At 36.8% G+C, this 20,451-nt stretch overlaps 3 protein-coding genes across 5 annotated transcripts; 1 reads left to right on the top strand and 2 right to left on the bottom strand.

Moving 5' to 3' along the window:
* Window positions 1-1,147: 1,147 nt before the first annotated feature.
* Window positions 1,148-5,679, bottom strand: LOC103982698 (uncharacterized). The gene is made up of 11 exons (XM_009399691.3): window positions 5,107-5,679; window positions 4,915-5,017; window positions 3,917-3,930; window positions 3,545-3,763; window positions 3,316-3,387; window positions 2,995-3,084; window positions 2,822-2,860; window positions 2,635-2,739; window positions 2,249-2,414; window positions 1,521-1,630; window positions 1,148-1,429 (listed from the first exon to the last, which is right to left on the bottom strand). The coding sequence occupies exons 1-11, from the start codon at window positions 5,305-5,307 to the stop codon at window positions 1,343-1,345; spliced, it is 1,206 nt and encodes a 401-aa protein (XP_009397966.2). The 5' UTR covers window positions 5,308-5,679; the 3' UTR covers window positions 1,148-1,342.
* A 4,912-nt stretch (window positions 5,680-10,591) lies between these two features.
* On the top strand, window positions 10,592-16,880 carry LOC103982697 (monosaccharide-sensing protein 2). The gene is made up of 7 exons (XM_009399689.3): window positions 10,592-11,239; window positions 11,386-11,533; window positions 11,720-11,840; window positions 12,259-12,825; window positions 14,118-15,064; window positions 15,924-16,111; window positions 16,210-16,880. Exons 3-7 carry the CDS (start codon window positions 11,762-11,764, stop codon window positions 16,643-16,645), a joined length of 2,217 nt encoding a protein of 738 aa, XP_009397964.2. The 5' UTR covers window positions 10,592-11,239; window positions 11,386-11,533; window positions 11,720-11,761; the 3' UTR covers window positions 16,646-16,880.
* A 353-nt stretch (window positions 16,881-17,233) lies between these two features.
* LOC135580847 (protein PIN-LIKES 7-like) lies at window positions 17,234-20,017 on the bottom strand. 3 transcript variants are annotated; one of them, XM_065178563.1, is made up of 11 exons: window positions 19,923-20,017; window positions 19,358-19,568; window positions 19,179-19,258; window positions 18,990-19,114; window positions 18,789-18,910; window positions 18,486-18,716; window positions 18,198-18,320; window positions 17,989-18,089; window positions 17,828-17,880; window positions 17,553-17,738; window positions 17,234-17,447 (listed from the first exon to the last, which is right to left on the bottom strand). In XM_065178563.1, exons 2-11 carry the CDS (start codon window positions 19,490-19,492, stop codon window positions 17,323-17,325), a joined length of 1,281 nt encoding a protein of 426 aa, XP_065034635.1. In that variant the 5' UTR covers window positions 19,493-19,568; window positions 19,923-20,017; the 3' UTR covers window positions 17,234-17,322. The 3 variants fall into 3 exon arrangements, with proteins under 3 accessions (XP_065034635.1, XP_065034634.1, XP_065034636.1); XM_065178562.1 differs by having other exon boundaries at window positions 19,358-19,793; XM_065178564.1 differs by having other exon boundaries at window positions 19,358-19,563; window positions 19,923-20,013.
* Window positions 20,018-20,451: the final 434 nt, after the last annotated feature.

Below are 20,451 nucleotides of genomic sequence, written 5' to 3' on the forward strand. Positions count from 1 at the left end.
TGTGCTTTCAGTTGTTTAGAGCATTGCATTATTTCACTAAACTTATTACAGGAAGAAGAAGATGAGGAGTAAAATTGGCAGCACTGTGATACGTGGAAGGGCCCTTTTCTTTTCTTTCTAGTTGTGAAAAAAGTGATAGTTCTAGAAATCAAATGCTGTTGTGGCTTGTCCATGCACTGGAAAGGAAACCATATAGCCCTTTGGCCTTTTAGAGGCTCCTCCAACCCTTTTTTCTTATCTTTTTTGTGAAAATACTAGTAATGGAATATCTACTTTTTCTTGTATCGTGTGTTTCTTCACTGTTTCTTTTTGTTGTTCGTGATTGTAGTTTGTGCTTTCATTTGTTTAGAGCATTCTGCCATCACAGTTTCCGTATGCAAATGCTGCAAGGATCATTTTATTTCAAATTTGATTAATGGGGGTGTTTGTGGATCTTGCTACATACATAATGAAAGCTGATAACTAAGCTTACAATTATTATGACATGAATTGAATATATTTCCAATAGAAAGTTCACATTGGTGTTTCGCATTATTTTTCTTAATGCAGTGAAAGATTGTTGTCACATAACATTATATGAATGTTTAAGTAGCTTTAGGCAAGATCTACTGCAACAGTATATTGTAAGTTTATCAGGCAAATTATATATTATCCTTATGATTAATTCTTTTTAATATCTTAGTTTTTATATTTTTTTAAATTATATTTAGATTTTTTATTTATGAAAGTAAAATATTTTATTTTATTTTTTCTTACATCTGTTAATGAAATTATTATATATGCTTAGTGATAAATTGAAATGAGGTAAAGTTAGTATATACTCAATAGTAAATTTTATAAAATTTTCTTTAATAGAATGAATGATGTGAGGCAAAACAGGATTAGATATGTTAATATAATATTTTTTTTAAAAAATAAATAAAAATTAATATATTAAATATAATGTTTAATTAGTCTTAAGTTTACCAATAATCTGTCTAGTTTTGAGAACGAACATGCACTGTATTCTTGAGAAAAGCAACTCTGATGTTTCCGATTCAGGTTGATCAATCACATTTTGCTAAGGTGATAAGCTATGATCAATGTGTTTTCAGAGAACAAATCAAATGATTCGAGTAATTAGTACCAATGATAACATTCGAAGACATTGATGTGTTTTCAGAGAACAAATCAAATGATTCGAGTAATTAGTACCAATGATAACATTCGAAGGCATTGATGTGTTTTCAGAGAACAAATCAAATGATTCGAGTAATTAGTACCAATGATAACATTCGAAGACATTAAATGATGCAACAAATAATCTGTGCATGAGATATGAAGCTGTGAACTGCAGAGGAGTTCACTGGCAAGGGACGATGGTAGGATCCATGGGTGTGGAAGGGCTTCGATCGCAGAGTTCTGGATTTATCGTGATTACTCCTTCATCCTGATTAAAGAAGAAAAAATGATGATAATTGGTTATACTATATCAAGGGAATTTTGTGATTGAAATAAGATGGATGAGAGAATTGACAAACCTTGGCAAGGTTTCTGAAGAAGGTAGTGTTGTAGTTGCCTGTTGGGAAGAAAGCCTCCATTAGATCTGCTAAAACCAGCTGTGGCTGAGAGATGGCTCCATCAAACCAGTCTTGGAAACACATGAAACCAATATGAATTAACACACAGTTGATACAGGAAGCCATTTACTTGCACAGGAAGCAGACACCATTAGCATGCATAAATAAACATGTAGAATCTCATAAAAGCCCTCAGCTTGACATCATTACAACTCTCTCATAGAATTACTGAGCATTTGATGATACTGCATCAAAAAAGATTTTGATAAATAGATAGATTAAAAGCCATGCATGAGTATTTTGACAAGAATAATGATGGCAAGTTGCAGTTGAAATAATAGACATATCTGATGACAACTCTTTTACCACTGTATGTAATTTATTACTCGACTGCATAATCTTGAGAATTTGACTTAGCCTCGTGGTATGAACTCACATTTGATTCAAAGAACAGAGAACTCCTATTATAGAATTGAGAAATATGTTGTGAAAGGGATAATTTTCATTCGTTCAAGTGATAAATATTTATACAGGTTTTAAGAGAGAGATTTTTCTCAATCATACACTTAAATCATGCGATTATAGATTGTATGAGGATATAAAGAATACAAGAATATCATTATATGTGTATTTTTATCATAATCTTTTATTGCCTACCGATGAGATGAATTCAGTGAAGAATGACTTACCAACTATTACAGAATTGTAGACCCTCTTATCGTAACGCCATAGCCTTTGATTGGTCAGAAAGACAAACCGGGAGCTGTCTCCAGTGTACATGTTCTCCAGAAATGTTGATAACTTGTAGTCTGCAGGATCCAATGCATATGTCTGATCGATCACAACATCCACAGTCTGATCACAGAAAAGAAGCCTTTACCTACCAAGGTTTTGATGCTGAAACTTAACTGCTGTTCTAATTATATCCACACAGATGATGAATATAATGAAAAGAACTTCCTCTCGAAATCTTTTAATACGGCTTGAGCTTCCATAAACAACTATTTAGAGGATTTGCAATTCATTGTTTAAGATAATAAACTCCAGTGCACAAAAACATGTGATGAAACCTTACACAAAGGATCGCGTGGAAATTGTCCATATCATCAGGATCTGAAATATTATAGCTATTGTCGCTGACAGTGTCATCAATGTTCTCTCCTCCTGCATCCCTTACATACTGCAATGGGGTATCTAAAATAAGCAAAATGCTGTGCAATTCTTTCATTATATGAATTCATAAAAGATACAAAATTTCCTACCTGCAACTTATAACTTTCTTTGGCAAAAGACCATATTCCCTGCAAAGTTAGAGACCAACAAGTTTAATACAAACATCTATATCATCTACATAAATCTAAACTGCTTGGTTGGTCAGCCGAATTCAAATGTAAACTATTAGCCATGATCTGACACACAAAAGTTTATGATAAACCTGGTTGTAATCCACCCAAGCTACGATCGGCTTGAACTTGGTCGTAAAGCTTGCAGCAACTTTTGTTAAGCATATATAGTTTGCTTTAACCTGGAATATTTACTAGTTAGAGATGCATAGAGATGTCCTCCAGATGATAAACAATTTCAAATTTGTCACTGTGTATCAAACTTTTTACCCTGTTTAGATCTTGTACATAGTTTCTCAAATATGAAGATAATACATCTTATTGTTATGAGTCTAAAGATCAAAGGATAAATAACTTGATGCAAAAAGAGAAAAATGACAGAAAGTGGAAGCCGAAAGTTAGACTGGTCTTACAGCATCATATACTGAATTTGCTCTGACTTCTGAGTTTGTGAAAGTAGCCAGGTACTTGATCCATTCTGCTCTCTTTAGGACATCCATGATAGAAACCAAAAAGCTCTATTAGAAGTGATTATTTCCTTTCATATACATATATAAGGATATCTTAGATAAGATCAAGAATCTTTGCAAGAGGTGACACTAATTCATGCACTGTCATAAGATGTATAGATTACCATCTTACCTGCAAGGGAGTCCTTTCATCCAGAGGTACAAAAGCTGCAAAATTGCAGGCTTGTTCTTCTTCTACATTGCTTATGAAATGTGCCGTGAATTGCGACAGTTGTTGCATGTCTTTCTTATTGACTAGTTGGATACTACCAATAACCAATAATTTAAGAACACACTCCGAAGTAATTTGGTCTGATGTCATTGCCTTGAAGTTATCTAGCAGACCCAGCAACTGCAAGTAACACCAATTAGAAGGGAAGAGAACCAAAGGCATAGTGCAGGCTAAGACGGCACATGATATTTATGGACTACTCAATTCAGATTCCACAAAGCAACTTTTGATATTCGAAGTAAACATTGTTACTTGCGCAGGAGCACTCCTCACCTCAAAGAAAGACACTGCAAAAGTCCAATGAGAAACAAGCATTAGTGTTTCTCTTCTGATCAAGTAAAATAAAATGATATGTATGACAAGTTTTTAAACACTTTGTTTAAGCTAGGAAGGTACATCAGGAACTAAGAAAAGAAAGAAATATTCTGCAAGAAGAATTGTCATGAAAGTTAATATATTTCCTAGAAGTTATCTGGATTTAGAAATGTGGAGATTACAATGAAGTAAAAGCTAAACATATGATAGTAGGCCATGATCAAATAGCATAAGCTTAAGCTTATGGGTAGCACTGGTGTCCAATACTTGTAATCCTCAGAATTATATTTCCGCAACAAATGGCATCAGAACCAGGCTTGGTCAGTGAGTTAAGTTGAATTCATGTGCAATCAACGCATCGAAGTCTTTCCCTACTTGATGTACTTCCTGGAAGCCATCTCTCAATATTATCTTCAGGCAATGACAGGATGACTATGTGCTCATAATCTTGAGCTTCCAGGTTCCTCTCAGGACAAAGTTCCAATCAGGACCATACATTAGGATATCAATTAGATCTTAGGACCAACTAGGATAATTTTTGGGTCATAAATTAGATCAAAATCTCTGAGCTTCTTTCATGCTTGATCTCTAAGCTCCTTCCATGGATTCCCTATTCTCTCTTTTGGTTGCTAGCAACTGCAACCACTCTACAAATACTTCATTTTCAGCTCAAATGATGCCACTGAAACAGGTAGCTATCTGGATGACACAGCCATTGGTCCAAACATAAGGGTGATGCAAAATTTACCATCCACATCTTAGCAGCTGGCTACCGAAATTGATCTCAAGTTGTGATGGGTGGATAGTGGATCTTCAATTCCTAGCAAACAATGTAGCACTTATGTAACAAGTAAAGATTTCCTATGCAATGCAGACAAGAAAGCATTTGCTGATAATTCTTAAGAGGCTTAAAGGTCCACCGACCGAAGGTTTGTGGAAGGAACAAGGAGGAATACCGGGAAGATTCGTAGTGTCGACAGAGTAATTGGAGAGTGGGACGACGAAGGACTTGATCCTGCCGGTGCAGTACTTTGTTCTTGCAGCCATCCTAGAATTACTCTTTAAGATCGCACAGTCACCCAAGAAGAACAATGTGAGCTACGAGCAGAGGGAATAATTGAAGGCTATGGAAGAAGGGAAGCTCTCACCTGCATGAGGAGGTAACTCTTCCCATCAATGCTGTTCTTGATGACCTTGAAGCTCTGCCCATAGTACACATGGAACAGCTCCGCGTCATCCACCCTACAAATGTTGCCCACCACCGGAGACGCCTTAGCCGCCGCCTCGACTGGCAAGGCGAGCTGGTACAAGGCTAAGAAGAACAAGGGCAACCAAGATGAAGGAGCCATCACGGGAGTGCTCTCCCGTGACCAGGAAATTTCAGCTTTTGTTGATCAGTGTTGTCCGGGTGGGAGATCTCCTTTTCCTCCTCCTGGATTGGAGTAGTTAGCTCACTGTGACCAGAAGAAAGCGCCAAGAACAAGCAGGGGAATTCATGTCAGTGCCCGTGACTCCCTGTTTCTCCGTGCGAGACTTTGGACAGGGAGGAGGAGGACGCATGGCGGGCTCTTTTTGTCGCGGCGTCGTTTGGTTTCGGATTCGGGGGAGCCTTTTGGTGCTGGAGCGGTACAGCATCTCGCGAGAACACTTTGTTCTTGCAATTTAGCTCCCTCAGCTCGAATAAATGCGGAGCGGCGAGTCCATACGATAAGATGGCTTCTCTCTAATTACATATATATATATATATATATATCTCTCTCTATCACTCTACTCCGCGCGGCGGTTCACGTGGGTGGCTGTAGCAGATGACAGACGATGAGCATGGCGCGACCAACCATACCTGGAGGTGGAAGATGAAGTACAAACAAACACCGGCTTCTTCTCCATGCGCTGCGGATATATGAGTCGGCTTGCGAAGGCATGTGTCGGCACGAGCGCCGGTTCCATCTTGCGCTGGAGATCCATCGCACAGATGTGGATCAACGCCGCCTCTGGAGATTACGCGCGTATCTAAATAGGAAGGTCCGACATGTAACTTAGAGTGTGTCACCCCTGTACACATCACGGGTGACTCGGTTTCTCGCATGCTTGATTTGGGGGGGTGAGATGTGGAAAGTGCACGCGATGGAATCTTCTTGCAGTGAGCTCAACCTGCAGTCGTCCAATCGGCCAGTGGATTACACCACATTTCTCTCTCCCTTGGCACATCTGCTGTCTCGAATCTCGGAGAAAGAGCATATGCTCGATCATTTGGAATATAAAAATAATTATTAAAAAAAATTTATTGAAGAAGTAAAAAAAACTTAAATATATTAACATGTTACTCTCCAATTTAGAGAGGAAGGATTTCTCTCAACAGAATAAAAAATTTTTCTTGATAAAAAGATTTTCTCGTATAGTTGAAAAAATCTTATATTCTACTACTCTTATCTATAGAATCAAATTGGTTCGTCTTCATCCGTCAAAATTTTGCTCCGGTCATCACCAAGAGAACGACTAGCTCTGCTATCAAATTGGTTCGTCTTCCTCAGTCATCACCAAGAGAACGAGCATAGCTTGCAAGCCGCCCACAGCATCACAGCATCAGGAACTTGTTCTTCCTGCACGGATTTTAAAGAAAGGATGTTCATACTTCTTTGCTTTAGGATCCATGCAAAGACCTTTCAATCTAGAAACAAGTCCTTTTCATGGAACAATTGCTAATTGCTAAGTGCATAAAGGATTAGGCAGCGTGTCTCAATCATGAAAGAAGTTGCCGGAATTGATCGATCAGTCTCGTTAATTAGCTTCCATTGTTCTTCTGAGAACGGTGACAGCTTTGTCTTTCCACCAATCTCTATCTCCACACAATGCATTATTGCAAACTTTTATCTCACTGTCTACATCGAGATATCTCAGCGTGGATTTTTGTTACCAATGTCTGTGAGTCATCAAGAACATGTAAATCCAAAGAAACATGCATCATCATCTCTGTCTGTCGGCCTCCTCAGCATGCGTGAATACGTGGAGATGTGTTGGCTAACAATCGAAATGCTTCTATAGACAGTCGAGCTGATATTTGATTATTTTTAAAAATTACATATGATCTGCATTGAAAATATTTAAATATTGAAAATATATAATCGTAACATTAACATTTCAATATTTACGGGATGCTAATATAATTTTATGTTATCTAAAATTATGGGATCCTATGATATTATCTAAAATTACAAGAATGCCAAAATAATTTAGTGTGGGACCAATATGATATATATATTTTTATAGGATAAATTTTATTTATTTATTTATTTATTTTTTAAAGATAACTTTATATTTATTTATATGATTATAATTTTTATTTATTATATATTTGGGTCATATGAAGTTTCTATAAGATTAATATATTCATTTATTTATTTAATTTATTAATTTAAATATATATATATATATATTATTTGTTTTATTTATTTTTAAAATAAATATTAGAAATATAAATTTGTTAAAAAAAATTAATAAAATTTAAAATATAATTTTACCAAACAACACATATGTCAATACACATTTAAGTCCCTTTTATTGAAATGTATATTAAAAATATAAATACATTCCCAAAACAACCTATGATTATAAAGAGGAATTCAATTTATTTTTTCTATAAGATGGGAACGAGAGAGCTTTTAGTTTTTTTCACTTTTAATCCTTAATAGCATGAGTTGTGCGCTTTTATTAGTTGATGACAATGGAATTTTCTTAGACAAATAAAAATAAAAAAAAACAAATACCTATGGAAATTATATTATCCTATTGAAAATTATAATTAATTTACGAAAATAAATCAATCATCAACCTTTCAACATAAAGGAAGGAAGGACAAATTATAATAAGATACATGACAAAGTCTTTACTAATTTTTTAATAAGGTGAGGTCCAACCAAGAGGATAATAATTAATGCCCACCACGTCCAAAATGTCTCATTTAGGTGGTCCACATTGCTTGAATTCACTTCCAAACCACAACTGTACAAATTCCAGCAATGTTCGACCCCATAATGATGCAACTTATAAGCCAAGCAAAAAAATCAAGAAATGGTTAAGTGTTTTGGTCTTGTTTTCTATGAGCAAAACTCAATGTTGGCATTGCATACATTGGATCAAGTTGGGTTAATGAGCTTTCGTTGGACTTTCTCCATCATCATACATAGTTCATAATGTCCGTCAGATTATTACGAACCATTTGATGTTTGAGTTAATGATGAATTGGTTTCTTTTCTATGGAATCAGTGGCACATGAGAGAGAACGCAAACACTTCTCATGCATCTGACCTACATCATGATTGGCCTCACTCTCCCACATGGATCCTCACGTGACTATGTTTTGCTACATCAATAATGAATCCAAATCGTGCAGTCCTACTTACGTACAGGTGATTCTAACCACCGATGATTTTTCTCTCTTAATATAAGTCAAAATTTCATAAATAATATAATATTTTTTTATTTAAATTATTATTATTATTTATTTATTTAGTGTGATTAAAAAAGATTAAAATTGATTTTCTTAATCATGTTGATAAGTTAAAAATTTTATCAATCAATTAGATTATTAATTAATTTACTTCCTAATGGATGATATAATTTTTAAAAATTAATTATTTGAAATTATTTTTATGTGTGAAATATAATAAATAATTATTACTTCTATCTTTATTTGTGAAAGTAAAATAAAAATAAATAAATTATTATTTATATGGTGAAGTATAGTTTAGTTTATGTGACCAAGCATGATTTAATCATGGCTAGCTATAACTCAACCAATGTGATCAAAATGACTCAGCTCATGTGATCAAGCATGATCTAACTCATATGGTTAGACATGACCTATCCCATGTGGTTAAACATGAACGAACTCGCAAGCCAAGTGTGACACAACTCATGAGTAAGACTTAGCTCAGCTTGTAAAGTTAGGCCTATCTAATTATATGTCTATGACACTAGACATATTGTCGCCCCTCTACTTAACTCGTTGTACTTAACCTAATCTACTATATATGATAAACATATGCAGTGTGTGTGACCCATCCAAGACTCATGTGTATCTGTCTGCTCTAGGCTAACACATAGTCCAATTTTTTCACCCTTTATTAGTTTGAATTTATTAGTTAATTAAATCATACGATTGGTCTAAATTAGATCGATATATAATTATTCCACATTAGTTTTATAAAGATTTAAGGTTAGTTCTGTTTAATCGTAACTGAATTGAGTTTGGTTTAAATTAATTGGATCATTCCAATTAGGGTCATGTTGATCGATGATTATTGAGAGATTGATGCATTGTATCTTTATTATTTAATATACTTAAATATTTTATATGAATGTGTTATTTAAAAAATATTAGTAATTTTTATTTTTAGATTAAAATAATGATATTAATATGATTGTTACTAATATATATAACTATACTAAGTGGTTCACGTTTGAACTGCAACTCGTGAAAGAAGTTATACGTCTATCGTAGTTTAGTATATCACAGTTGGATATAGTATAGTCTACCTCAAGTATGATCTCTAATAATAGTTTATCATATTGCTTCTTAGATATATGCATGAATGAATAGATATGTAAATGAATAATTATAGTTGACTATGTATCCTAACCAGGGCAAATAGGGTGATTTTCATTTAGGATTAGTGAGTCGTTAGACATGATGATTAATGAATGATCATAGTTAACTATGTATCTCTATCGAGGGCAGATAGATTTATTTCCTTTGGGAATTAACAAGTCATTAGATATGGTGGTTAAATGATTTTTTCATCGGAAAATATACTATTGGGTGTAATATATATTTTTGTTGTTTGACTATTCTATATTTTATGGAGATGTCTTGACATATGATTTTGTTTACCGTATAAAAATTATCATTATTTTTATGATATATTAGTTTCATAATAAATTTATATGTTATCATTTCATATTAAATTATTGATATTCGTATATATTTTATGAGTATTGACGAATCTTGTGGTAAAGAAACTTTTTAATCATTTATGAACATAGGTAAATGTGATTTTTTTTGATAAAAAAATTAATGTTGTAAAGACAATATTTGAATTCAATCAAATTTGTTGAATGATAGATTTATTTTTTATAAATATGAGTGATTCTTTGGGAAAATACTTTATTTTTGAGTTTTTTCTCGAATGATATCCCTTTTTCAAAATTTTCAAACCATCATTTCCTATTTCTAATATTTAAAAAACCCTTAAAAATATTATTTTTGGGTAAGTTGTTTATAATATTTTATGAGTTAGTTTTTAATCCATAAAATACAATATATTATTCTTTAAAAACACTATATAGTATTTTCGATATCATAGTTTTTTTGAAACAAAAATACTATATAATATTTTAAAAAAATATTATATACAGTTGGTGAAATTTTTTTGGAATTTGAACGAAAAAAATACTGTAAATAATTTTTGAGGGATGATACTTTTAAGATTTTTAAAATAGAAGATAATGGTTTGAAAATTTTGAAAAAAAAAGTAAGGAAATTAATTATTTTTATAAATAAGATAGACAATTATAATAAATATGAATCACATGGTAACCCTAAGAAATCGAAAAATAAGGATAAAAGGAGGAAGATATCGAGTGCCTCCACCGTCTTCTTCGACCGCCAAATCTCTCTCGTTTTGCTGTCCATCTCTTTTTCCCACTTACGCCATGTTGGTGTGAAGGAGCTGCTTCCTTCTTCTTTCCCCTTGTTAAGGGTTCGAAAGAGTACCTAAAGCCAGGCGTGACAGGCCTTCCTCACATTCATTATTAGCTGGAGTCGAGGAGCCGAAGGAATCCAATTCTGACAGATTGGTGCCGGCTGTCGCTGGAAGAAGCAGTCGTGCTCCCTTTCTGATCGTTCCTTTCATTTTCGGCTCTTCCGAGCAGGCAGATAGGCCGACGAGATCTTCCCACTGCCATTTGGAGTTTCTGGAGTCCGGAATCTCCTAGTCGTCAGAGACGGAGGCATCTGCCGTTTGCAGCTCGAAGATCCGATCTTGGAGTGTTTTCTTGCGCTTGAAGGGTCGGTTTCACTGTTTTCTGGCGGAAAGTTGAGATCTTGGCGGGTTTCTCCGCGGAACAATCCCCAAGAGGCCACTGCATTGGCCTTCTTCGAATTCTTTATCCCTGAATACTTCCACATATCTCAGTCTGCAGAGAGATAGGCTTCCAATTCCAAGATAGAAGAGGAGGCAGTGCGTCTGGTGAAAACTCCCAAGTGTCGGGTTGTGAGGAGGGGTACTGTTGTCTCCACCCTGACTGTTGTTCACCTCTGTTTCCTTTGGTTTTTCTATTCCGCCACCAAAGAAGTATATGCTTTCCGTTCTGTGAACACTGTCCCCACGCGAAGACCACCTCTAATGAGCGCATCTAATCTGTCCTAGGGTTCCCGAGGAGCCATCGTCCTTTCCTCCTCCCGATCTGGTGCCACTCCTGGGGGCTCACTCGTGGAAGTGGCTTGTCGTGGCCACCGTCTTTTCCATCTTTGAATCTTTGGCCCATCCATCAACAGATCTTGGTTTATCTTCCAAGGTATGAAGATTCATGGAATTCTGATTTGTTCTTGAAGTTATTTGTTCTTGTTTATTTTAGATCAGGAAGTTACGATATCTATTTTCTGATGAGTCCCTAAGATTTACAGTAACTGCATAATCTACTGAAGATTTAGCTTTTTGTTGGTTTTCGCAAAGAAATCTGATCTGATACCTTCTGTTGCAGGCTCCCTAATTTTTTTAAGAGGTGCTAGTCGTGTATAAGAAGATGCAGGGTGCTGTTCTTGTCGCCATAGCTGCCTCAATCGGTAACTTGTTGCAGGGGTGGGATAATGCCACCATTGCAGGTAAAACTTGTAGTTGTGACTATTTCTTGTACTTGTCTGTCGATCACTATCAGCAAGTATTTTATTCGATAAATTTTTGCTTGATTCATAGAGATTAGAGCTGAAATTAATATTATGTTCCATCTTTTATGTACTATTTTTAAATTCCTAGAGTCAGGTTACACAACTTAACCATTCTCTATTGTTAGTGTTTCTTGCTCTTGCTATTTTTGTGAATGATCCAGTGTTTTTCCTTCTCCTATTCTCGAAGGACTTTATTGCTCATATAAATAATAATATCGCAACTTGAGCATGATTAGTTATAGCACACCGCATATTAGACATCCATGAATAATCTTGTAACTATTAGTTATCTCAGTTCCTAAGTTCATTATATGAACTCACTGAAATTAAAATCTTTTTTATTGAATTTCTTCAGGTGCTGTTCTGTACATTAAGAAGGAATTTAAATTGGAATCTGAGCCTACCATAGAAGGACTAATAGTTGCTATGTCACTTATTGGGGCTACTATTATCACAACATTCTCTGGAGCAGTATCAGACTGGGTTGGCAGGCGTCCCATGCTAATCATCTCATCAGTTCTCTATTTTCTTAGTGGTCTAGTGATGCTGTGGTCGCCAAATGTCTATGTCCTACTCTTGGCAAGGCTTATTGATGGATTTGGGATTGGTTTGGCTGTCACACTTGTTCCTGTATATATCTCTGAGACAGCTCCATCAGAGATAAGGGGATTATTAAATACTCTCCCACAGTTCAGTGGCTCTGGAGGAATGTTCCTATCGTATTGTATGGTTTTTGGGATGTCACTAATGGACAACCCTCACTGGAGAGTGATGCTGGGTGTTCTCTCTATTCCATCCCTCCTTTATTTTGCATTGACGGTTTTCTTTCTGCCAGAGTCTCCAAGGTGGCTGGTAAGCAAGGGAAGAATGGTAGAGGCTAAACGGGTTTTGCAGAGATTGCGTGGAAGGGAAGATGTCTCAGGTACATGGTGCCTCAGAATGACACTAATTCATTTTGAGCAGACTAATAAAACCCTCTATTTAGTTTATTGGTACCATTCACTTTTGCTTTGAGCGGTTACATATGTTGCATATATGTTCTTCAAATACTTTAACATTGCCTATATCTATATTTCTTTTTTCTTGTCTTTAAACCTTCTCATCCACATATGAACTTATACATGCACGTGAGGGTTTCAGTACCTTTGCACTGGTTTTGGGTTGTAACTTTTTGGTGCAGCTGTGTGATGTCCATGGTGATCATGTGACATTTTTGTGTCAATCACATGCTACTTAGTATCTGCAATTAATATGTGGTTAGAATGCAGCACAAGGCAGCTACCACATCCAATCAATGACCCAGTTCAACTTTAAAAAAGCTTTTGACTGATCCAATTATTACTTTGAGCTATCCAATCTTGTTAGCTGTGATGTAATTTCCATTAAAGTACTTGCAAACTATATGAGGTCACAAGGAATGCTATTGGTGGCCAGCAAAACAACCTCTCAGAGTTAGACATGTTTGGAATCGTGAAATGAACTTTCGGTTTGTTTCTTGTGAATGCCCTTCCTAAAATGATTCAATCTAAGTTTGCTTGAATCCCGGAGAAGAAAGATAATTAATTGGTATGATATACCTTTTGAACTAAAATTTTTATGAGACCTGAAAACATATGCTAGATTAAACCTATTTGTAAATACATGCTCTCCAATCATGTTATCTATGATGTAGTTCGATTAAAGTACTTGCAAGCTATATGAGGTTGCATGTAATGCAATTTGGTGGCCAGCAAAACATGTCTCAGAGTTAGACATGTTTAGAATCATGAAATGACCTTTCAGTCTGTTTTATGTAAATGACCTTACTGAAAATGTTAAATCTAAGTCTAATTGAATCTTAGAGAAGAAAGATACTCTAACTGGTATGGTATATCTTCTAAACTAGTATTTCTCTGAGACCTCAAAATGCATGCCAGACTAAACATTCTTGAAACCTCTCTTGATTTGATCTTCTATATTTTGTATAATACTAAGTTCTATTATTTATACTTCCACATTGTTCCTTTTTTCCTTTATGCTACATCAAAATATCCCATTCATTCTTTAACATAAAGTAGCTAAACCCTTAAAATATAGCACTATCATTCCACAGTAGCTTATTATTTGATAATTTTTATGCCCAGTAATTTGTGATCTTGGTCTTCAAGTAAAATAGAATGGATATATAAGAAACTTCAAGATGTGATATGCCTTATTTTCTTTTTAAATATACAGGAGAATTGGCTCTTCTTGTTGAGGGTTTAGGGGTAGGCGGTGAGACTTCCATTGAAGAGTACATAATTGGTCCGGCTAATGAGCTTGCTGATGACCAGGGTGCAATTGCTGATAAGGAGCATATCACATTGTATGGTCCTGAAGAAGGCCTTTCATGGGTTGCTCGGCCTGTAAAGGGACAAAGTTCCCTTGCTCTTGTATCTCGCCATGGTAGCATGCAAAAACAGCAAAGTGTGCTGCTGATGGATCCTGTGGTTACCTTATTTGGGAGTGTCCATGAGAAGCTACCTGAGATGGGAAGCATGCAAAGCACACTGTTCCCCAATTTTGGAAGCATGTTTAGTGTGGCAGATCAGCAACACAAAACTGAGCAGTGGGATGAGGAGAGTCTTCAACAGGAGGGTGATGGTTATGCATCTGATGCTGGTGGAGGCGATTCTGATGACAATTTGCATAGTCCTTTGCTTTCTCGCCAAACAACAGGCATGGAAGTGAAGGATATTGCTCCACGGCATGGAAGTGGTATGAGCATGAGGAGAAATAGCAGTCTCCTGCAGAATGGAGGAGAGGCAGTTAGTAGTATGGGTATTGGTGGGGGATGGCAACTGGCATGGAAATGGTCTGAGAGAAAAGATGCAGATGGGAAAAAGGAAGGTGGGTTCAAAAGAATCTATCTACACCAAGAGGGTGTTCCTGGGTCAAGGAAGGGTTCCCTTGTTTCCCTCCCAGGAGTTGAAATTCCTGAAGATAGCGAGTTTGTTCAAGCTGCTGCTTTGGTAAGCCAACCTGCTCTTTTCTCTAAGGAACTTATGGATAAGCACGCAGTGGGGCCAGCCATGGTTCATCCATCAGAAGCAGCTGCTAAAGGACCAAAGTGGGCAGATCTTTTTGAACCAGGTGTTAAACATGCTTTACTAGTTGGAGTTGGGATCCAAATACTTCAGCAGGTTAGTTTTACTAAATGCAAAATAAAGATGATGATGTTGACTTACATAGACTTTTTATTTTGTAGAAACATTCAGATTGTTTGTCAAAATCATCATTCCTTTCTATCACTTCAAAAAGTCGCTAGTTAATATTTTCTTGTATTGCCTTTTGAGCCCTGAGCCAAACCGTGTTATGATTATTTACAGCTACTTTAATGGGTATATCCATCAGCTGTCTGTAAAAGTTCCCTAGGAAGCTGGTTTAACTTCAGACATCCATTAGCTTCTTCTCAACTAACATGATATTTATTGCCATATGTTGTGTTTCTTTAACTTAGAAGACTTGGCTACAGATTTATATTACTACTTATTCTCTACAATAGCAAGGACATTGTACAAAGAGAACTTTCCTTTGTTGTCGTAAGTTTGTTACCGTCAAGTACGATAAGAAATAGAAGACAAAGGTGAAGGTTATGTCAGCCAAAATTTGGCAAATATTAGTCTAATAATTATCATAATGTGATATCCATTCCTTTATATCTTCACAAATTTCTGATCACTTGTCACTTAAATTAATCCATTTGGGTTACTTGGGTATAAATGTCATTAAATAAATTTGTCATTTGATCTCAACATTTATTAACCTGTCAGTCATTCAACTTGCTTGTATATTTCTTCATATATATATAAAATGATTTGAAAAATATTTTCAAGATCCTTTTTACATTGAGTTCTAACCAAAATTTGAAGATTACAACCAAGAGTTATTGCTTCTTATGCCTATGACTCCTATTGATTAGTTCTATTCCATGAAGTAAATTAATTTCATCTTTATTCTGTTGTTGATATTATTGCTAATATAAATTCTTTGCTCTTGCAGTTTGCTGGCATAAACGGGGTTCTCTACTACACCCCTCAGATACTAGAGCAAGCTGGTGTTGAAGTTTTACTGGCAAATATTGGTATTGGTGCGGCTTCAGCATCTATCCTCATTAGTGCTCTTACAACCTTGTTGATGCTTCCTAGTATTGGTGTTGCCATGTGGCTTATGGATATCTCCGGAAGAAGGTACTTAACCTTTTCTTTCCTTAAGTCAACGTCCATCTCTTTCTTTGTTGCATTATAGGTTAAGAAAGAATCCCTATTCCCAATCTTTCAACTTGCAGGTTTCTTTTGTTGTCCACAATCCCTGTCTTGATAGCTTCACTGGTTGTCTTGGTTGTGGCCAACCTTGTGGACATGGGCACAGTAGTTCATGCTGTGCTTTCCACTGTAAGTGTTGTTGTCTACTTCTGCTGCTTCGTCATGGGATTTGGCCCAATCCCTAATATCCTTTGCGCGGAGATCTTTCCAACACGAGTCCGTGGCGTGTGCATTGCCATCTGTGCCCTCACCTTCTGGTTCGGAGACATCATCGTCACATACACACTTCCTGTTTTGTTGAATATGATCGGCCTTGCTGGTGTCTTTGGAATATATGCGGTCGTGTGCACCTTAGCTTTGGTATTTGTGTTCTTGAAAGTTCCTGAAACAAAGGGCATGCCTCTTGAGGTCATCACAGAATTCTTTGCTGTCGGCGCAAAACAAGCTGCACTTGATTAATGTGTTTTACTTATTTCGAACGGGAATGACAATTGTCATTAAATCTTTAGGTCATCTTCTTTGCTAGTTAGAAGATCGAAATTGTTAAAGCGGTGAGCTGGTTAGAGGATAGGATTGGGATGATTTGGAAATGAAAGAGGGATTGAACTTGATTTGGCTAAAGGCACAAGGTGGGATTCGATTTATGTTAAAATTTATATGCATTTACTTGGCTTTCTTTCGTCCTTTTTCTTCATCATGTTGTCTCCTATTTAGTTGGTACATTTTCAAGAAGTTTCAGTGTTTCAGTTAAATCTCTGCAAATCTTTTACTATAAATTTGGTCATATTTTGAGCTTATATATATATATATATATATATTTGTGTGTGTGTAACATTTTGTCTCGTGTGTGTGTGTGTGGTCGAAGCTTCTTAAAGAGTGTGTGTGTGTGTGTGGTCGAAGTTTCTTTAAGAAGCCTTCCGATTTCTCTCCAAGTCGAATCAACGTCAGATGTGGTCGAAGCTTCTTTAAGAAGCCTATTGTTGGATACAAATATGTTCTATATGTTCCCTCTTGATTCACAATATTGAAGGAATAGACTTAGAAGCATAAAGAATAAATCCCTTTATAAATCCTTCCAAAGAATAAGGAAGTTCTTGGAAGTGCAAAAGATTGTTCATTGTTTCTTGAACCATATTCTACGATAGGATCCACATAAAGATCATCGACCAAACTGTGAGTGCCAAGGCAGCCAGCATGTACGTCCAGAGGAATATTACCGAGCATTCTTCTTGGCATGCATCGAATAATTGTGTCATTGTACCTGCAATTCATCCCCATCCTTATCATAAAGTTGCATGTAATAAATAGTAGGCATCAGGTGGACATCAGTAACAGTGTTTGATGAAGGAAGTAAGAATGTTCATACCAATACTCATGGCAGGGGGCACTGTAAACTGTATAAGCAGCACGTAGCGGTACAGTGGAGATGGTGGCAGGAAACCCACATGCCCTGCAGCCATCACCACCGCAATGCCAAAGAGGGGAAGGATGACATACCGCACACAAACTATTGCTGTGATTACCAGCGGCCTCACCGTTGACTTGCGCAGTCCTGCTTGTGTATTCATGATAACAATGCTGAGCTTAATCTAGATTTTGACTTCCATCTCGACAAACAAGAAAAAGCTTGTAGATGGTAACCTTCCGTCAGATTGCCTCCTAGAATGATAATTGTGCAAGGTATTGTGCCATCCCTGCGCTTCCTCGTATCCAATGTTAATGACAAGCAATGGAAATCTTGCTTGTAAATATATGATCGAACATTGGCATAGTTAGCTCGGAAAAAAGAACACATCACTTACCCTAGCAATGTCACTGAATCTTGAACCACATGTAATGGGGCTGTTTCTCCTACAATGAGTGCCTTCAACCATGGCACAACACCGACGATAAAGCCACCTACCTAAGATGAATCAAGCTTATCGCAAGTCAGGCTTTTCCTTAACAAGTTCTATCCTCTTAGTTCATGTCCAACACTTGATAACTATTCTTCAGGGAGATGAAAAGATACCGCAGCAACTGTTGGTGGTGATAACAGTTCCTTCGATATCTGGTAAAAAGTTCCCTTCGATCTTTCCCATATGTGCACAATTATGTCACTGAGCTTTCTGCTGGATACTCTTTGTTCAATCTCCTTCACAACAAATATATGCGAATATTAATTCAATCGACCAAATTTCATTTCATGTTTTTATTCATTTTTACCCCACGAGGTTACTGTTTTTTCTTTCTCATCTCAATTTAAGATTCCATTTTTCGAGATCAAAGTGCAAATGTAGACCTGAAGGATAACACTTACAGTACGATGATCTGCAGTTCTATCACTTGATTCTGAATCTTCAGATGATGGCAGAAGTAAGGCCTCCTCCTGATCACTGTAATCTTGTGGATCAAATATTCTAGCTTTGCTGACCACCTCTGGATTCCTGTTCTTGTTTGTCGGCACATCATCTTTATGGATCCTGCCACAATGACTGATCGATTTTCTTATAAGACCGTAGGTATGGGTCCATATGAAGAAATTTCCAAGCTGCATGAACAGGTGAAAATGTATTATCGACATATATTGCAGTGCCAAATCTAATGACAGCCTTTACTTTACCGCCATCGATAAAGATGCGTATGAGATTCCCTGGACACGGCAAATCTTGGAAGCCCCAAATGGATTGCCCTCTTCCTCACAGATTGCTGGGATGATGATCAAGGGCATGGCACCTAAATTACCTGTTTATGTGCATGCAGGCTGAAGACCATGGAGATCCGAACACAGACATCAGAAGCTATCATCCATGGTCATGGTTACCTGCAGAGCAGCTCGCGATGACGAGGGCTTCAAGGTGACGCTCCGGTCTCAAGATCTTCACTGCAGCCCATCCAAGAATTCCACCAGCCAAGAACGTGATTCCAACGTTGACAGGCATAAACCACCTTAAGCACCCAGAAACGTGTTAATGGAAGCCACCTCATCCTGGATGAACGATATCAGACTTACCAAGAAATGATGTCCTTTGCTGTAACAGTCTTTGCTAGGCTTGCAAATGTTAGGGCTGGAACGAAGACGACGAATACAATCTGTATAGGACAAGTTCAAGTCATCGAGGCTCGAAGCAAAGAGAAGTGTACGTTTAGTTGTTGTATGAAGGCTGATGCTATGGGTATGGTTTGTCTGACCTTGTTGATATCGCTGCGGGCATTAGCAGAAAGGATGTTGATGTAGCCGGATGCAAGAAAGGCTCCTAGCAGGCCAACAAGCAGCACCTGCAGCACTGGCATGGAAGCCACCATGAGCAGAGACCAGAACTCCATCCTCTTGTCTTCCTTGAGGAGCTTTAGGAAGTTGTTCTTGATCCAAGTTTTGGATGCTGCTGCTCATAACGCTGTTCTGTCAGTGAACAACAAGGTGCCATCATGACAGATCATTGCAGTTCTTGCAGGTGATAGCTTTTCTGCTAGTTTGCATCCAGTGGTGCAGAAGAAAGAAAGGACAATATATAATTCTCTGGCTGATCTGAAGCTCAAGTGACTTTTCTATAATTTAGTTGATCAAAGGTATGTTTCATGTACTCTCTTTTATCTTAGAAGTCAAAGGAAATTACGAGGGTTTAACCTGTTGAAGTATCAAGCAAAAAGTTCTGATGAGTCAAAGTTGAAGATGATACGGTTCTCGTATCACGAAGCAGCTGGTGAAACCTATCTGCATGAAATCTCAGAGAGAGAGAGAAAGAGAGAGAGAAACCTGGGAGCTAGCCTGTCATGGCGAAGCCTTGAATGAGGAGTAAAATAGCAGTACGCAAGAACAAGGCATCAACACGATTAGAAGAGAAAGGTGATGGGGTTTGTTCATGAGCTGAGCTGCTGGCTTCCATTTTAATAGGAGATTCGAAGGCTGCTTGGTCCCCTTTTGATGGGTCCCACCGTGAGCAGGTATATTTCCCAAACCAGAGGATCCAACGTTTCTATTTTCTCCCACCTTCTAAGCCACCTTATCACATTTTAATGGCAAAGAGAAGGCCGACATGCATAAAGTGGCGAGTGGATGCGAACAAAGAACACTTAGCACTGGTTAATTCTGTTCATTTAAATTGAAATTGAATCAGATTAGAACTGGATTTAATAGGTTCGTTTATTTGTTAATCTTAAATCGAATGATTTGATTTTTAGAAATCAAAATCAGTCGAATCTGAACCAGAATTGACGGTATTGATTTTAGTTCGAACTGATGATTGATAATTATATATATATATATATATATATATTTTAAAATA

Source organism: Musa acuminata, chromosome BXJ1-4 (genome assembly GCF_036884655.1).
Source record: "Musa acuminata AAA Group cultivar baxijiao chromosome BXJ1-4, Cavendish_Baxijiao_AAA, whole genome shotgun sequence".
NCBI classification, from domain to species: domain Eukaryota; kingdom Viridiplantae; phylum Streptophyta; class Magnoliopsida; order Zingiberales; family Musaceae; genus Musa; species Musa acuminata.

Bases quoted from the DNA above. Each gene is read 5' to 3' on its own strand.
- LOC103982698 (XM_009399691.3), bottom strand. From the start codon at position 5,307: ATGGCTCCTTCATCTTGGTTGCCCTTGTTCTTCTTAGCCTTGTACCAG. The intron at 3,388-3,544 runs GTAAGATGGTAA...GATGTCCTAAAG, and splicing joins ATGAAAGGACTCCCTTGCAG to AGAGCAGAATGGATCAAGTA. The intron at 1,430-1,520 runs GTTTGTCAATTC...TTCTTTAATCAG, and splicing joins TCTTCAGAAACCTTGCCAAG to GATGAAGGAGTAATCACGAT.
- LOC103982697 (XM_009399689.3), top strand. From the start codon at position 11,762: ATGCAGGGTGCTGTTCTTGTCGCCATAGCTGCCTCAATCGGTAACTTG. The intron at 11,841-12,258 runs GTAAAACTTGTA...GAATTTCTTCAG, and splicing joins GGATAATGCCACCATTGCAG to GTGCTGTTCTGTACATTAAG. The intron at 16,112-16,209 runs GTACTTAACCTT...TTCAACTTGCAG, and splicing joins ATGGATATCTCCGGAAGAAG to GTTTCTTTTGTTGTCCACAA.
- LOC135580847 (XM_065178563.1), bottom strand. From the start codon at position 19,492: ATGGAGTTCTGGTCTCTGCTCATGGTGGCTTCCATGCCAGTGCTGCAG. The intron at 18,911-18,989 runs GTAACCATGACC...GCACATAAACAG, and splicing joins CATCGCGAGCTGCTCTGCAG to GTAATTTAGGTGCCATGCCC. The intron at 17,739-17,827 runs GTTACCATCTAC...ATACACAAGCAG, and splicing joins AGGAGGCAATCTGACGGAAG to GACTGCGCAAGTCAACGGTG.